Below are 17,794 nucleotides of genomic sequence, written 5' to 3'. Positions count from 1 at the left end.
AGCATTTTTTCCTTATACACAACTTCTTTTTTTTAAAATAGGAGTCACGATTTTAATGACTTCACACTCTGCACTAAGATATAATGTGGTTATTTTTGATTTCACATGAGATGTCAATCCATTCAATGTGACTTAGCATTTTATGTAAACCAGACATTATGGCTTGTTTATCAAACTGTGATTTAAAGTATACTCCTTCAAATCAGGTGGGAAGACAGACAGTTCTATTCTTTTATGCTTCACACGTGGTATAAATTTTGTGCAAGTCCATCAAGATTTCTGTTGTCATACTATGCTCACATATAATGTAATGCTTTTTCCTTAAAGAGTTTGAGATCAATTTCCTTATAAGACTTAAAGTATTTTATCTGTATAAAGTTGACTTGTTTGAGGGACCTCTCCGATTCAGGCTGGCTAGTCTAACTGAGGAGAATGTAATGGAAAAATGTAGACACGGGCTCTGTATGTACGTCATGTGGTAACTTAGCAACCAACCACTGTGCTGCACTTCTTCTTAATAGTCAGACTTGCCTTTCAGTTTCTGCACAAGCTTTGAAGTGCAATTTGTGTTCCCCACCATCCCCCACTGAGTGAGATGCTGAAGAACAGGGAAATACCAGAACTTCCTGGTGTCACTGCAACTAGTACTGTGCCAACAGAAAGATACTTTGTGAGCTATGCCAAGAATTTAACTGGCTTTCTAAACACAGCAGAAAATGTTCAGCCATTGGTTATTGGTTCAGAGGAGTTAAGCCTCTTCAAACTACAGTAGCATTTCCTGTTGCTAGTGAATCATGTTCATCTTAACAGCTAAGAGCTGTTTAAGTTGCTTTGTAGTAAACATTTATTATTAGGGGCCTGGAAACAATTTGAGAATTCACTGGCTTCTGACTTTCCATTTTAATAGGAAAAATAAATTTCTGCATACAATATTTGATCTACATAAAATATTTTGCCTCAACCAAGAGGTGTAGCAATTAGGAAAAAGGCAAATTCCGTGTTTTTGTTCATTAGGAAATGGATTGAAAAGAGAAATGACAACATTGTAATGCCTTTTGCTCTTCTGTAGAATATCTGCATCTGGCATACAGGTACAGTTCTGGTTGTTGCATATTGAAAATAACCTAAGTGAGCTAGAAAAATTGCAGAAAAGGGCAACTGAAATGAGGAAGGGGCCCAAATGCCATCCCAATGAGAAATGTTTGGGATTCTTTGGCTTGGAAAACATCAGCTGAGATGGGGAAATGATTGAGGTACATAAAATCAGGTGTCGAGAAAGTAGACAGGGAGAAATTTTTGTTCTTTTAAAACTAGAATTGGGTCATCCAGTGAGATAGATGGAAAGGAGAACTTAAAAGAGAGCAAAAAAGTATTTTTGTGCAGCATTAGTGGCCTTTGATATTCCACATAATATAGTGATGTTTTAGATGATTTTAAAAAGAGAGTAGGTTTATAAGGGGGTATTTAAGAATCTGGTGTTAACTCTAGTTAAGCATAATGTGCCTATAATTTTAGTTGCAGGGAAACAACAATAGTCAAAAAGGGATATGTCTCTACTTCTTGTTTTGAGGACATTGGAAGCAGCTGGTTGACTATGAAAATCCAACACTATTATGGATAAAATTGCATTAGGATGGACTTTTGTCTGATATTGTAGAGATGCTCTTATGTTCAATTTGCTTCGTTTAAATTTATAAATGTGAAACAGGAGCAAAAGTGTCTGCAATAAAATACAATGGCATTATAATATACTTTCAACTTATATACTTACATTCTGATGCCTGATGTAAGTTCAGCATTTGTGTGATATCATATCACACATATAATTTACTGTATTAAACTTATATGCTGCAACCTTCCAGTCCCGGAAAAAGTTTCTTCATTTCTGCATTTATGAGATTCTTACACAGACACCTGTACATGATTAAAGGTGTGAAATCATATAAGGGCTGTTACTCAAAAAAAGAGTCTTCTAGAGACATGGATGTGATTCCATTTTCAAGCTATGAACTCTTTGGAGGAAACCCAGATAAGATTGTAATGGCTTTGTATAATATGTACTATAAATGACAATGGACACATCCTGCCCAGAGTAATAGATTTTGCAAGAATTGTTTCTGGTCTGTTATCTCAGCATTGTTCTTTTGGATTTGCAAATATGTGCATGTCTTTTAAATGCTGTTCCATAATTAATGTTAAAACATTCCATTTTCCTGTTTCCAGTGACTGTTTCCCTTTTAGTTTAGAAGATATTTCTTCACCTTGTTTTACGCTTTATACAGTTTTAAGCTTTCATGTTGTTTTTCAAAAAAGCTTAAATGTACTTGATTCCCTAACTTTTAAATTGGCACCATGAACACTTTCCTTTTATTAGTACTATAATTCTGTGCTACCTGCAAAAAATACCCTTTAAAACAGTTACGTTGTCAGATTATCCTAGAGATACATCACTTTGACCCTTCTGTTTCATTTATGTAGGACTTCTCGTTGGGCTTATTAGCCCTCTTACGAACACTCAGTTTCAGTTCCAATGTTTGCAAAATAATAACATTACAAATAGAGTTTTAAATTACTAAAGAGTGGCCAAACACTGATGTAGCTGATGACAAATGTAAACCAGAAGCAATTAAGAGGAGCTGAAAGGAATTAAAATGTCAGGATTATTCAGCAGTATTTATTTGGTTTTAAAAACTGTAATTTGTTAAACATGATCCATTTTTTAAATAAGTTGGTTAGAGCAACTTCTGTTATTAAAAACTGAGCTGTGTTTTAGAATTTGTTTTTCCAAATTTTGAAGAATAAACTATTGCTCACAGATCTTTAAAAGGAAACTGTTAAAACACTAACTTTATTAGCAGGATTGCATCAGTTTCTTAGAGCTGTAGTAGAGGTGGTATTAAGCAGGTTCTGACCAGTTCTGGAGAAATTTTGAGTAGTTCGGAGAACTGGTCAATACCACCTCTGACTGGCCCCGCCCCCATCTATTCTCTGTCTCTCGAGTCCCAGTTGATCAAGAAGAAATGGGGATTTTGCAGTAACCTTCTCCTGGAGTGGGGAGGGAATGGAGGTTTTACAGTATCCTTCCCCTGCCACGCCCACCTAGTCACACCCACCAAGCCGTGCCATGCCCACCAAGCCACGCACACAGAACCGGCAGTAAAAAAAAATGAATCCCACCACTGAGCTGTAGCTTAATTTATCCCATTGGAAACTTAGGTTTTCCCCTTTACTATGTTCCTAATATTATTTAGTACATAGATAAACTGGAACTGGTCATAAACATCATTGTAAGTGGGGAGAGGGAAGGGAGGCAGGTGCTTCATAAATCATAACACGGTCATAAAAATCATAGCACCATATAATATTAAAACAACTAAATATATCCCAAACTCCTGTATACCTCCTTCCACATTGGTTCCCAAATGTGCAATGAAAGAACTTTTCAATTACAACAGTTCAGAGAACTAGTGTGTTGATTTAAAAATCAGAGATTACCCTGGGTGTTGCCAAAAATCTGATGTTCGCTCAATTTTTATACACCTGTCTATTTTTTAAAAAAAGGTCTATCTATTATCCAGTCTCTAAATATCAATTGCTAGATGAAAAATGATAAAGTATAGAATATTCTACACCAATCAGAATTATTAGTTACAAATTTTTAGTTTTGAAGTTTAGAATTGAAATTTATATAGTAAGCAAAATAGGAAAATAAATCCTGAGGTAATTTTATTTATTTGGTCAGTCTATTTTTCACTTGCTTTTCAATGCCACCATTTTTCAAAAATATTTCAGGTGCCATTCAACCAGATTCAAGTCTTGGGTGACTAGGTAGACAGGTACTTGTCACATCAATCTTGCCTTTTAATGATTTGTAGCTCTTCCGAGAATTTTTCAATAATTTCTTTGATCCCATCTGTCTTCCTTATCTGTTGTTTTTTCTCTTTTACTGTTTCCCTCAACACTGCCAAGCATAACCATTTTTTCCAATCCGTCATCCCCTCACACTGCATGCCAAGTATGTGAGTTTTTGCTTGTTGCTCATCACTTCAAGCCATTATTTAGTCCAGGACTGACTGATTGGCTCTTTTTGCAGTTCATCAAGGCTTTCAACTAAAAGTCTGGAAAAAACCTGTTCACCCTCTTAAAAGCAACAACATATAAGTGTAACCTATGCCTTGTTCAAGATACTTTTTTAGGTTGGCAACCCGTCCTAAGGAGATCCTATTTCAAGTATTATCCAACTTTACAGATTTTTGTAATGGGACAACAGATAGGACTTCCAAAATTGATTTTGGAATCCAAGCAGGTTTATATAGATATTCAAATAACCTGGATCCAAAATATGGGCATTTTATAAACAAACAATAAACTGACTCATGTTTGAAAACAAACTGACAACTAGTACAGCTATTTTAGAGTTGGTGTAATAGGATTTGACTTTCAAGCCTCAGCAGGCTCCAAATAATTTTATTCCACTCTAGCTGAAGTTTTTAAAAGCAGCAGCACATAATGAAGCCTTTGGATATGACTAGAACACTCACAACTAACTATTTTCTGTAAATTAAAGCGTCTCTATGTATTCTCAGAGAAATCCAAACATCTGAAATAGCTGTGCTTTGGTGTAAGCCATTCAACCAGATGTTTCTACCTGCCAAGGCTTGCAAACAGACGAGCCCACTGTTCCTTGTCCAAAATAGACTTCTGTATGGCGTACAGGAAGAGGGAATGTATTTGTTTTTCCTGCATTTTCTTAAAAACCTCTCTCATTCTTTAAATACTATCCAACTGTCTGTAAGGATTAAAGTTTTGCTTGCTACCAAGGTGTACCATTTCTTGACTGTTTACACTATAAGCTTTAAAAAGTGAGCTTGGCAGCAAGCACCTTCTTTAAAATTCTTTTGACTATTCTTAGAATTCATTAGTGTTACACAAAAGAAAGAAAGCTATGTGAAGAGCAAAATGCTGTTTCCAGTCTTTACATGTTGCTCCATATACCTGGGCCAATAAATATCTTAAATTAGCTTCCATTTTTCCTCACTTTCTTTTGGGGGAAAAAAAAAACAAGTTGAGAAAATTTGGCAGAATACCATTCCTTATCTGCTGAATATGAATTTACTTAGAAGGATAGACAAATAAAAGAATATTTTCACAGAAGCTAATCAAAGTTTTCAATTCACAAGAAGTCAGATTTTTGTCCATTTAAGAGATATCATTTGCTGCTAGAACAAAAGGCAGATAGATTGTATGATACCATTTTTTCCTGAGAATTATCTTATGTCAGTTCCTATCCAACCTTGGCTAGAAAAATGATAGTTTAAAAAAATCGCCACAAGCAGTGAATTTCCTCCCAACTGTTCTGTAATAAATGGGAGTGCAGACTCAACACATGTGCAAAACCTTGGAATGCTATTTCACCTAATTCAGAAATGAAACCAGATAAAACAGAATCACAAAACACCGAAAAAACCATAAACTTCTTGGGCACAAGCATATGGATGAGAAAACACACTGGATTACTTAAATCAGTTTTAAATTCAAAATCTAGTTGTGCTTATTTGAAATTCTTGCTCTCTATTTAGGTTCTCTATTTCTGAATTTCTATAAAAAGGCCCAGCTGCTGAGTAGGCAAAGGAATTGCATGAAAGACTACTCTTACCAACCCATTACTTCAATATCAGTGCCTGCCACCCAGTGAAGACTATATATAATCTGCAGTAGAGGTCCATAATATAAACTACAACTTCTAGAGACCCCTAGCCATCATGATTAATGATTAGAAGTCCTGGAATTGTGCTCAATTGTACTCAGCAATCTCTAGAAGATTCCATAGTCTTCACCCATCTACTAAAAAATAATGCTCTCTTTCTTTCTATTAGAGAACTATATAAATAGTGTTTCAGATGAATGAATGCCAATTATTCAAATATCATTAAGCCACTTTGATATGTTCCTGATGAGGACAAAGCAATATTTATTTTTTCTACTATTTTTAATATAAACTAAAAGAAAACAGCTAAGCTTGATAGATGCTCATTGAACAAATTCTGCTTTCTTTAATCATAAGTCTTATCTTTTGAGTTTACAGTAATAATTTTAAAGTTAATTTTTCTTATGCTCAGGCTATTTAAAAATCCTTTCCAGTTTCAACAGCTTATGCTGAAATGTTAGTGTTGAAGGACTTATCTATGGGTTTTTTCTTTCTTTCATTCAATTGTGGCCAATTCTTGGAGAATTTCTTTGGCAAGGTTTCTTAGAAGGGGTTTGCCATTGCCTCTTTCTAGGGCTGAGAGTAAGTGACTGGCTCAGCCCAGAAGTGAAGTCCTCCAGCTGGTTTTAAGATTAAGGCAGGACTAGAACTCATGGTCTAGCCTGGTGCCTTAACTACTACACCAACTTGACTCTCTTTGTATTATCTATATAATACTCTCTGTGTATTATCTATATAAGTGAATTGTGTCTATATTTCAGAGAAACAAGTATAGGTATGCATGTTTCACACATTAATAGACAATGCATAGATAAGGATTGCCTAAAATAATAAGTTTTCACATGTGACATGAAAGGGAAGACTTTACCAGCACATAAGAATTAGTTTTTTGTTCCTCTTAATACATGGCATAAAATACATGTACATTACTAGAAACATAAGCTTGCCTTCCAAAAAGCATGTATTATTAGGGTTAATAGTAATGTTGCAGAAGGGGGCTGAAAATACCAAAATAAAATGTAATATGCAAATTACAAAGTACTTCACCTAGGAACAAGAAATCACATTTACAGATATAGGACAGAGAGCACCTGACTTGTTAATCGCACTTGGAAATATCACAAGTATATTACAACCTAATGTGAATCACTAGTTTTAGGCTATATCCATAGAGTTTATTTTCCAAATTATGGGAAATAATAGTTTTATATTTTGCATTGGTCAGACCTGAAATAATATGCCTAGTTCAAAGTTCCACGTTGTCAGAAAGTTTCAAAGAAACTTGACCAGATACAGAGAAAATCAACAAGTGTAGTTGGAAATTAAGTTTTAGGAAGAGAAACTAGGGGGAGTTCAGTATGTTTAGTCTTGAAAAAAAATAACTGAATCAGGATATGAAAGCATTTTTCCAACACCTGAATAGGAGATCAAAGAGTGGAACACAGAGAACAATGATCAGAACAAGAGAGAGCAAGAGATGGAAAGAGTAATAGAAAGTAGGAAAGGAAAAAGAAAAAAGTATAAAAAAATACAAATAGAAAATAGAAAAGAAAGAAAATATAAAGTAATGGCTTCACTAATTTCACTAATATATCTTGACCTCCTTCTAAAGTTACATCATATTACTCTCCTTTCTATAATCTAACTTGACTAAAGTTATCAAAATTATAAATCACAAGTTTATTTCTTCATTTTTATGCAAAAAGCCCATAAGAGGCTTCCAGTCAGCAGAACTGTTGACAATATATTCTTAATCTTAAAAGGAAAAAATCCAGTTTCAGTTGATCTTGAAAATCCTCTGTATCAAAATATGTATTTGGATCCAAATGTTTTAGCTTTTTTACACATTTACTAAGCATGATAACATGAATATTTTTATTGTTTACATTTCCAACTTACATTTGAAGTGCTATATGTTCTAGATAATTTTTATGACACTGTACATACATCATGACACTGATAATTCCAATGACACTGTACATACATCATTTTATAAAAGTTATTTTTGAGATCATAAATATAAATTTCAACCCTTTTAATACACATTTATCCCATGTCCTTTTCAATAATTTTATGACTTGAACATTATCAATGTAGAATGGGCGTTGTACTTACCTGATACGCCCCTTTCTCTTCTGCTGTCACGGCAGTCAGGCGTGGGTAATAGACAGGTGGCTGACCAATAGGACCGAGTCTACTGGAAGTCAAAGCTCCGCCCCTTCCTGCTTGGCTCCAGTTTTGAGGCGAAGGTATCCAGTAGACTGACCTGTCTATAGAGATATAAAGGAAAAAGTGAAAGAACCACCCTCCCCAGGAGCCCCCTCCTATACCGACCAGGGTGGGGCTGACTGCCGTGACAGCAGAAGAGAGAAGGGGCATATCAGGTAAGTACAACGCCCATTCTCCTCACTAGCTGTCACGGCAGTCAGGCGTGGGACATACCAAAGCACATGTCCTAAAGGGAGGGATCTGGTCGAACTCTCTGCAGCACCCTTCTGCCGAAAGCGGCGTCTGCGGAAGCGTAAGTGTCCAACCGGTAATGCCGGATGAAGGGGGTCACCGAAGTCCAAGTTGCTGCCCGACAGACTTCTTCCAGCGGAGCACAAGTCGCCCAAGCCGCCGATGTGGAAGCACTTCTGGTGGAATGTGCCATAATACGACGGGGAACAGGTAAGGATTGAGACTCATATGCTGTGGAGATCGTAGCTCTGAGCCAACGTCCCACCGTGGTAGCCGTGACTCGAGACCCCATGGACGAAGGCTGGAAGGAGATGAAGAGGGCTTTGGATCGCCGAAACGATGAGGTGCGGGCTATATAAATTTTTAGAGCTCTGCGCACGTCAAGGGTATGCCAGACTTTCTCCAGGTGATGACGTGGAGAAGGGCAGAAGTCTGGAAGGATGAGCTCCTGAGCTCTGTGGAAGGTAGAATTAACTTTTGGAATGAATGCCGGTTCTAATCGGAGAACTATCCTGTCTTTGTGGAAGACGCAGAGATCGGATCGAATTGAAAGTGAGGCGAGCTCTGATATACGTCTGGCCGACGTGATGGCCACCAAGAAAGCGACCTTGAACGATAAAAACTTCAAATTGACGTCTCTGAGAGGTTCAAAGGGTTGTTTGGTGAGAGAGGTGAGAACCTTGTTAAGGTCCCAGGTGGGGAACCTGTGAACCACCGGAGGACGGAGGTTGGTAGCACCCCTCAAAAAGGCACGAATAAGGGGGTCCTTGGATAGCGAGGTCTCGGGACCAAAGGCTAGTACCGAGGATAAGGCTGCAACTTAGCGGCGTAGAGTGTTGGGCGAGAGCCCAGAGGTGAAGCCTTCTTGTAGAAAATCCATAATTTGAACCACAGAGACAGATGAGGCATCCAGATGGTGTTTGGAGCACCAGCGAAGGAAAGCCTTCCATGTTGAGTTGTAGATACGAACTGTCGAGGGATGTTGCGCCGCCAGGATAATGGGAATCGCGGCAGGTGACACGTTGGAATTAATCAAACAGCGCCGCTCAACCTCCAGACGGCTATATGATAAGACTGGGGCTCCGGATGAAGAACGTTGTCTTGACGCAATACGATCCGATCGTCCGGAATCCTCCACGGAGGGACCACTGAAAGAGTGACAAGGTCCGCAAACCAGGGTCTGTGGGGCCAATAAGGGGCCAGAAGGATGAGTTTTGCCCTCTCCTGCAACAGTTTGCGAACCACCTTGGCTATCAGAGGGAGAGGAGGAAATGCATAAAGTAGAAGGCCCCGGGGCCAAGGGCTGCGGAGAGCGTCCACCGCCTCTGTTGCTGTCGAGGGGAACCGAGAATAAAAGTGAGGTAGTAGGTGGTTGTCGCTGGAGGCAAACAGATCCACCTGAGGAAGACCGAATCGGAGGGTTATCTGTTGGAAGAGGTGGGGAGGGATACTCCACTCCGTGGGGTCCAGATGGACGCGGCTGAGAGCGTCGGCATAGATGTTGTCCTTCCCTGCAATGTGATCCGCTCGCAATGAGATCAGGTGAGTCTCGGCCCACAACCCCAGGCGAAGAGCTTCCGTCATGAGTAATGTCGAGCGAGTGACCCCCTGCCTGTTTATATGTGCCTTGGCCGAAATGTTGTCCGTGAGGACCAGCACATCCCGACTCAGGACCTGAACTTCGAAGCTCAGAAGAGCCAGGTAGACTGCTCGAAGCTCTAGGACATTGATGTTGAGGGATCTTTCCTGGGAGGACCACCGACCTTGTGCCGTGTTCGAGCCTAGATGAGCTCCCCAGCCGAGGAGACTCGCGTCGGTAGTGATGACGATTCGCTGGGGCTCGAGGAACCTGGAACCCTTGGCCACTGCTGGAGATGTCCACCAAGCCAGGGATTCGACCACCCGTGGGGGAAGCTGGATCCTCAGGGAGGGAGGAGACGATGGATTCCGTTGGTAGGGTAGCAGCAGCCATTGAAGTTCCCGGCTGTGGAGGCGAGACCAAGGAACAATCCCATAAGATGACACCATCTTCCCCAGTAAGGTTGAAAGGTCCGACAAAGGAGCAGCCCTGTGAAGCTGGCAACGACTAGCAAGAGAGGATAGGCTGCGTAGTTGATCCGGGGAGAGGGAGACCTCAACTGTGATAGTGTTGATGAGGGCCCCCAAATGCAAAATGTGGGTGGTAGGTACTAAGTGGCTTTTAGCCCAATTTATGGAAAAGCCATGGGTCTGTAAAATTGTAATTGTCTTATTGACGTCTGATATCGCCTGGGTCGGAGAAGAGGAAAGGATGAGGATATCATCCAGGTATTGGATGGTTCTGATTGGTATAGAAGAGATATGAGCTATAAGAGAGGCCAAGATCTTAGTAAAAACCCTTGGGGCGGAGGAAAGGCCAAAGGGTAGGGCCGTATACTGAAAATGGCGACCGTTATGGTAAAAATGAAGGAATTTGCGATGGGCGGGCCGAATTGGTATATGGAGGTAAGCCTCCATCAAATCAATTGATGTCATTAAGTCCCCTTGTCTGATACTTAGAAGGATGGTATGAAGCGATTGCATCTTAAACCGGCAATAAACAATGTGCCGGTTTAAGGACTTTAAATCAAGAATCGCTCTCCAACCCCCCGAAGCTTTGGGGACTAGAAAAAGGCGGGAATAGAAACCCTCGCCCCTCTCATTGAGGGGCACAGGCTGAATGGCTTTGATATCCAAAAGGTGTTGGATGGCCGAATTAAGACGGGCAGTTTTGATGGGATCTTGAGACGAAGGACATCTCAAGAAAAGCTTCGGTGGGGAGGATCAGAATTCAAGCGAAAGGCCAAAACGGATGGTAGACCTGACCCAGGCGTCAGAAACAGACCTATCCTATTAGTTTAGTTTAGTTTTAGTTTATTTGATTTGTATACCGCCCTACTCCCGAAGGACTCAGGGCGGTGAACAGCCAACAATAAAATACATAGATACAAAAAATTTAAAAACCAGATAAAATCAAATTAAATCATTTTTGCCCAGACAAATTAAAACACCCCAATAATTTAAAAACAGATTAAAATTTACATATTTAAAAAAGGGAAGAGATTAGGCCAAGCCCGCCTGATGGAATAAAAAGGTCTTCACAGCGTGGCGGAAGGTGCGCAGATCCGGGATCCTCCGTATCTCCGGGGGGAGCTCATTCCAGATGGTAGGTGCCCCCACAGAGAAGGCTCTCCCCCTAGGGGCCGCCAGTCAACACTGTTTGATTAGCAAAAAGGGAAAGGCGCCCACCTAAGGAGTGAGAATCAGCAGGACCTCCGGAAGGGACGTCCCCTGCCCCCCTGAAAGGACCGTTTGAAGCCAAATCTGGAACCCTGTCTAACCTGGGGGTCCTGTTGATTCGAAGGTCTGGCTGAGAAGGGACGCTGCCCCCGGTGAGATGGGAAGACTGTATCTGATCCGCAAAAGGAGGAGGGATGAAAAAAATGTTGAGGACAATTATCCTGGCGACGATGCAGAGAAGGAAGCACTTTGCGGTGATCTTTTGTTTCAAACAAGAGAGGGTCAAGTTGAGATCCAAAGAGTTTGTCTCCAGCAAAGGGAGAAGACGCTAGGCGCCACTTGCTTCTGATGTCAGCTTGCCAGTTACGGAGCCACAGTAGTCGACGTGATGTAATTGAGGTTCCTATGGCCTTGGCTGAAAAGCGGGCCGCATTGAGAGTGGCGTCAGCAGAGAACTCCACCGCTGCCAGAATCTTATTCAGGTCCTGATGAGAGCGATGATCGGATGGGGGCAAACGCGCTTGCAATTGTTTCAACCAGAGAATCGTGGCCCTGTTAAAAAAAGATGCCGCTGAGGAAGTTGCACAGACAGGGCAGAAGCCTGATGGCCTTTGATCAGAGTTCTCTCAGCTTTCTTCTCTTCCGGTCTTAGGCACTCTTCAGTAAGTGGAGATGGAGAAGACAGAGCCAGAACAGGCGGGTCAACGGAAGGAACCTGAAGTAAGGTGGAGAAATCAGGAGCCATATTATAAAACCACTTGTCCAAGGTATTGGGTACAGGTCTGGAACTCGGGAATGTCCACTGTCTGGTGACTACATCGGAAAATAACTTGGGAGCGGGAATAACCTCCTTTTGAACGGAAGGCTCCTGGAACAGAGAAGCAGTAGGATCAGCAGAGGTTGAAGTAGCAGAAGCTGCATTTCCCCCCAAACGTGTGATGGTTTGAGCCTTATGGAGCAAAGAATGGAACATTTGGGGACGGAAGAGGCCAATAAACGCTGGTTGATCAGGCTCTAGGCCCTCATCATCTGACAGTTCCTGATCTGCTACGATCTCTCCATCTGAGAGAGAATCTTGGCTGGCCGAATCCGCGGCCTCACAAGCCTCCCTGGTCTCCTCCACTTCATCCTGCAAGGATGGTGTTCTAGAACAAAGATGAGCATTAGAAAACGCAGAAGCCTCGAATGGAGGTTTTTGCTGGAGACCTTGGGCAATACCCAGGCGTATAGCGTCAGAGATTAGAACTGCCAAGGTTGGAGGAATATCAGAAAAAACCTGAGTGCCTTGGTTGGCTGCCCGCCCAGCTGGTTCCTGTGGAGGGACTGGGTTAGAAGCTGGGGCATCATTAGCAATAGGGAAAACCGCATCAACTTCAGTATCTTGAACAATCTCCTCAATGTCAGACCTGTCTGGGAATAAGGCAGGAGCAGGTTGTTGCAAAATTTTTCGTCGGGCCCTGAAAACCTATTTATTTCAACTAGCTGGGCTGGCTTGAGTTAAATTTTAAATTGATTTTAAATTGGGTTGTTTTAATTTACGGCCAAAATATCTAATTATTTTAAACTGTTTTTAAATTTTGTATGTCCTGTTTTTGGTTTGGCTGTTCACCGCCCTGAGTCCTATTTGGAGAAGAGCGGTATAGAAATTAAAACAAATAAATAAATAAATAAAAAATAAAATGGAGGATGCAGTATGGGATTTGGCTGAGGAAGGCAAATCAGGGGAAACCTCAGCTTGGCTAGGACAGGGTTCTAGACCAGCAGATACTTGAGCCTTGAGGAAAGCTTTCTCAATAGCTTTATGGCGCCTTTCCTCTTCCCTTGATGGTTTAGTGGCTAAGGGGCGAGAAGAAGCAATGGAGCCCGTAGCTCTGGATTTAGAGGGATGGTGCTTGGATGACCCTTCCAGGGGATCCTCTTCTTCCCTAGGTCTCTTCCCCCTATTTTGGGCCTGGCGGGAGGAGCGCGATTTAGTTGCGTCCGCCATTTTAAAACTTGCGCCACGAGGATTATCCCAAACCGCAGAGAGATATGGAGAGCCAAAGGGCTATTGGGGTGCCAGATACTTGCGGTTGAAGTCTATGTCCCAGCGCTCGAGTCCTGAGCCGCAATCTGAAGTCGCTAGCCTGCTGGCTAATGGCGATTAAATGGCACGAAAATGCTGCGCGCCAAACCACTGCTGAGCAGGAAGGCTCCTTGGCGCAGCTGAGCACCGCCGATGGATCGAAGGCGGGCTGTCCCGGTAACAGGCCCTCCAAACAGTAAGAAGGAACCAGGGCACTGTTTAAAATCATCCGCCGTCGGAAGACAGGCGGGAAAGCCGGGCAGCGCAGCAGAGCGAACTCGTGTGCGCGCCGAATAAAGCTGCCAGCCGGCAGGCTAATAAGGCCAGTAACCAAGTCCGACAAGGATAAACACGAAGAATAGTCAAATCCGTTCCTGAGTCAAATTAACTAGTTTAAACAATTAGCAATGAGCACTCTATAGACACGGCTGTCCTGGCAGACCGAGTCAAAAAACTGGGGCCAAGCAGGAAGGGGCGGAGCTTTGACTTCCAGTAGACTCGGTCCTATTGGTCAGCCACCTGTCTATTACCCACGCCTGACTGCCGTGACAGCTAGTGAGGAGAATGGAAATATTAACCTCGACAAGGAGCATTTGGGAAGCTATTATGATACTATGTACTATTCTTATTTCATTTAACACTGGCTTTGAAGTAGCTCAGATTTTTTTCTGCTCTGTGATTTCTAAACCACTGTGGAAAGAAAAATTTGGCTCTAGAACAGTGACTTCTCTCATGAACATTTTATGCTGGGACTGAATGACTTAATGTTTGCATTTTCATAGGAGGATCCCTCTTCTGGGCAAGTTGAGTCTTATTGATGTGGAAACCCAGATTCCCCCGAGAGGTTTTCCTTTTAAAAGAATTAAGCAAATATGAGTCAAAGCAAAGAAACACTTTAGTAAAGGGGAATCCAACAGTGCTTTCTGCCAACAAGGAACAAAAAAGCCAAAGTACAGCGCTCCTGGCATTCTTCTTGGAAACCCACATGTTGGCATAGGAAGATGCCTTTAGCAATGTTGACAGTAAATTGGCTAAAGCTACAAGTCTGGATAAACATGAACTTAATGAAGAAGGAAAAGAGGCCGCTGAAATTATTTCACTCCTTTTCTTGAGCATGTCATAGCTGCTCCTAAGTTTTTCATGGCCAGAAGGTGTGTTCACAATGTGTTATAGAAATTTAGGTAAACTTGCATAGATTGCATATGATTTTGCAATGATGGAAAAACAGTGAACGGCGGGCCTGCAAAGAATGATAAAGTTCTAATATAAGAGAATAATTATTCAAAATTTTGTACAGTGCACATATTGTATTTTTGAATAAAACTACTGCCATATGGTTTATGGCTGAGCTTTTCCTTGGTCTTCTAGTACAAGTGAAATTATCATGTTCTTAACTATAAATACTTTTAAATTTTAAAAGCATTTCATATGTGCCACAGGATAGTTCTGTCCACTGTATCAGATTTCAGATGTGATTGTTTTAAGCATAATCGCCAATTTCACATTTTATTCCTTTTACATGTCTTAGATTATTCTGCCCTCTGTTCGACATTTCACGTGGATTTTGACTATGATACTTGACTGCTTAGAGTTAAAATCATTGTTGTTGTCCTGTTTAACCACTCCACCCATTGTTTTTTGTTTGCATATTTCTTCTTAGACAGTTTACTCTGCCTTCTGGTTTTGAGATAAGAAACACCTCAGCCTTAATTTAGCCACATGTTCCATTTGTGCAAATTGTGGGAAACTATTTTCCTTCAGGAAGGACTGAGGCTTTCCTCTGTTTTCTAAAAGGCGCTTTGCTGATGTAGCTCGCTAAAGTTTCTCCTTTTTTTGGAGAAAATTCTTCCTAAAAGATAATAACAAGACCAACTTATTCAAGGATTCCTCCACCCTGAAGATATTTTGGAAGAGAAAAAGGACAGTATAGTATCAAGGTACTTCTTGTGTAATTAATATACAACTCTTTCTGGTCTTAGCTAATATTGTATCACTGCTTTCTGCTGCCATGGATATTTCCTAGTAGCAGAATGGTGCACATTGCTCTAGCTGGGTTTGGAAAAGAAGTGGGCAACTCTTGTTTTTCACTGCTCCTTTCATTCAGTGGGCTCCTAGCATATCTGCATAGGGGAGACGTAATAATAATGACGTAATCAAAGGTGGGACTGCATTTGGTTCAATGTTTGCTTAATGTGACATTTAAGTCCAAACTTAATAAATAAAGCAGATCTCTTTCTCGGAAAAACGGGTTTCTTAAATCTGAGCATAGCAAAAACAAAAGATCAGTTATGTGTGGGGAATGGAAAGAAAGAGTTTTAAAAAGTTTAGATACCTTCCTTTACTTACTTTTCAAATATATCTTTCTTTTTCCTCTATCAGGTATGTATACAACAAGTATAATGGTGGGAATTGCAAGCAAATCATGAAAGTGTGAACATCTGAACGAGTTTTATAAGAAGAAATACACAGTAGATTGGCTTATCTTGAATTGTTTAGTTGATGTTTTCTTCAGCATAGGTGTCTGGCTGAGCTTGTTCTGCCACCAATATCTCACTATTCATATTTAACCAGAGTTTTTAAACTGGGTATTGCTATAAATACAATTTCTGTAGTCGCTTTAATTTATCTTCTTTTTTTCCAGAGCAAATCGTGGCGGAAAATCAAGAACATGGTGCATTGGTCTCCCTTTGTTATGTCCTTTAAGAAGAAATATCCCTGGATCCAATTAGCAGGGCATGCAGGTATTACAGATCACATTGTGCTGTTTCCCTCTCAAAGGGAAACTTCATTTAGTGAAAGGAAAATGCTCAGATAGTCTCTTGGGGAATTTAAAATAATTAGCTAGTTTCAACATAAATTACTTCTGTAAATTGAATTATAAGTACTTGTGTTTTTTTCCTACTGTTTTATCATAATAATGTCAGATTAAGTTTGTACTAGAATTGCTGATTTGTTTTAGACATAGTAGAGCAGGCACCTGAGGAAATCATTAATGCCCAAGAAATTCACTGTTCTGATTTTAAAAACTATTTTAATTAAATGATTACAATAAATGCAAAGCTACTATTGTAACAAGACACCGGCTTCTAGCATAATTTCAAATAATAATAATTTATTAAATTTATATGCTGCCCAACTCCCTGTTACTCTGGGATTTCTGAGTTTTTGGTTAAGGAGAATGACTCTACCTTATATAGACTGCTTAAACATTCCTTGAAAATAAAAATAATGTGGCTGCAATTTAGTGTTTGTCTGGAAATGTGTCACCTGTCATGAAAAATGACAAAAATAAATTGCGGGCTAGAAGGGATCATGAGACTCATCCTTGGGAAGTAATTTTGAAACAAAGCATGACAACCATTTTATAAGTATGCATAACTTCCTATGACAGCCACTTTGTGTGATCACCCATGATTTTCTGTTAAAATTCCAGTTGTGCTCAACAACTCCAAAATGTTGCTTAATTCTAAATTATATATAAAGTCTTGAAAATGTCATGCTACTTTAAATATTTGACCCAAGGACTAATATATTGTATCCTCCCCTTGTCCTGTCATGTTAACAGTTTGGGCACAAAGCAAGCCTATGTGTCTGCGGCAGACAACTGTCTGAATTTCTTATAAAACAAATCTTCTGTGTTTCTTAGAAAAAAAAAATATTCTAATACTCCATCAGAATGAACCATACAGTATAGGCCGGGGTGTCAAACTGGCAGCCTGTGGGCCGGATGCCTACGCACAGGCCATGCCCACCCCAGCAACATGACGCTGTGAGTTTGGCACCCGTGGTATAAGCCCTTCCCCATAATGAGGATATCCTATAGAGAATTGTAAAGTTGTTTTTGTAAGCAAAGCAATATTGCTAGTTTCCTATGCAGTTTTTTAGATGTTAGACTTCCCTCTAATTTCCATCTGCTACTATGTGATAGGAGTCATTCTTCCCACAGAGTTCCTTAGTTATCTATCCAAACAGCTCTGAGTTATATTATTAAAGTAGGGGTGGAGCAGCTCTGGCCTGTGAGTCTGTAAGTTTTGCATATCCATTAATACCAAAGCTCTTGTGGAAGAGCTTTTCCCCTCCACAAAGTCCCATCTACAGAAACAAAATGAAGATGTCATAAGAAAAGATATACAGGTTTTTCCCTCCATGTCTATATATCAGCAGTATTCTGTGCACAATTCATTGCGAGAAAAGGAAATACAGACTAGATTGCTGTCCTCTGTGGGGGAGGGGTTCTGTACTGGTAACGCCTCAGAAGGCATTCTGGGAGGTTATTTGGCCCTTCAATCATAACATTAAAAAGA

General features: G+C 40.5%; 1 protein-coding gene across 1 annotated transcript in view; it reads left to right on the top strand.

The window, feature by feature from the left end:
• The window catches only part of ITPKB (inositol-trisphosphate 3-kinase B), a 71,615-nt gene that overhangs the window by 41,501 nt on the left and 12,320 nt on the right, over positions 1-17,794 (top strand). The window contains exon 3 of the mRNA XM_070932420.1: positions 16,132-16,231. Within this exon, the coding sequence (XP_070788521.1) occupies positions 16,132-16,231 (100 nt within the window). The remainder of the gene's footprint in view (positions 1-16,131; positions 16,232-17,794) is intronic.

This window comes from Pituophis catenifer, unplaced genomic scaffold, assembly GCF_029215685.1.
Source record: "Pituophis catenifer annectens isolate HBS135680 unplaced genomic scaffold, rPitCat1.0.hap2 SCAF_1, whole genome shotgun sequence".
In the NCBI taxonomy this organism is placed as follows: Eukaryota; Metazoa; Chordata; class Lepidosauria; order Squamata; family Colubridae; genus Pituophis; species Pituophis catenifer.
The sequence above is the reverse complement of the archived record's forward strand: the minus strand, read 5'-3'. Positions and strand labels throughout refer to the sequence as shown.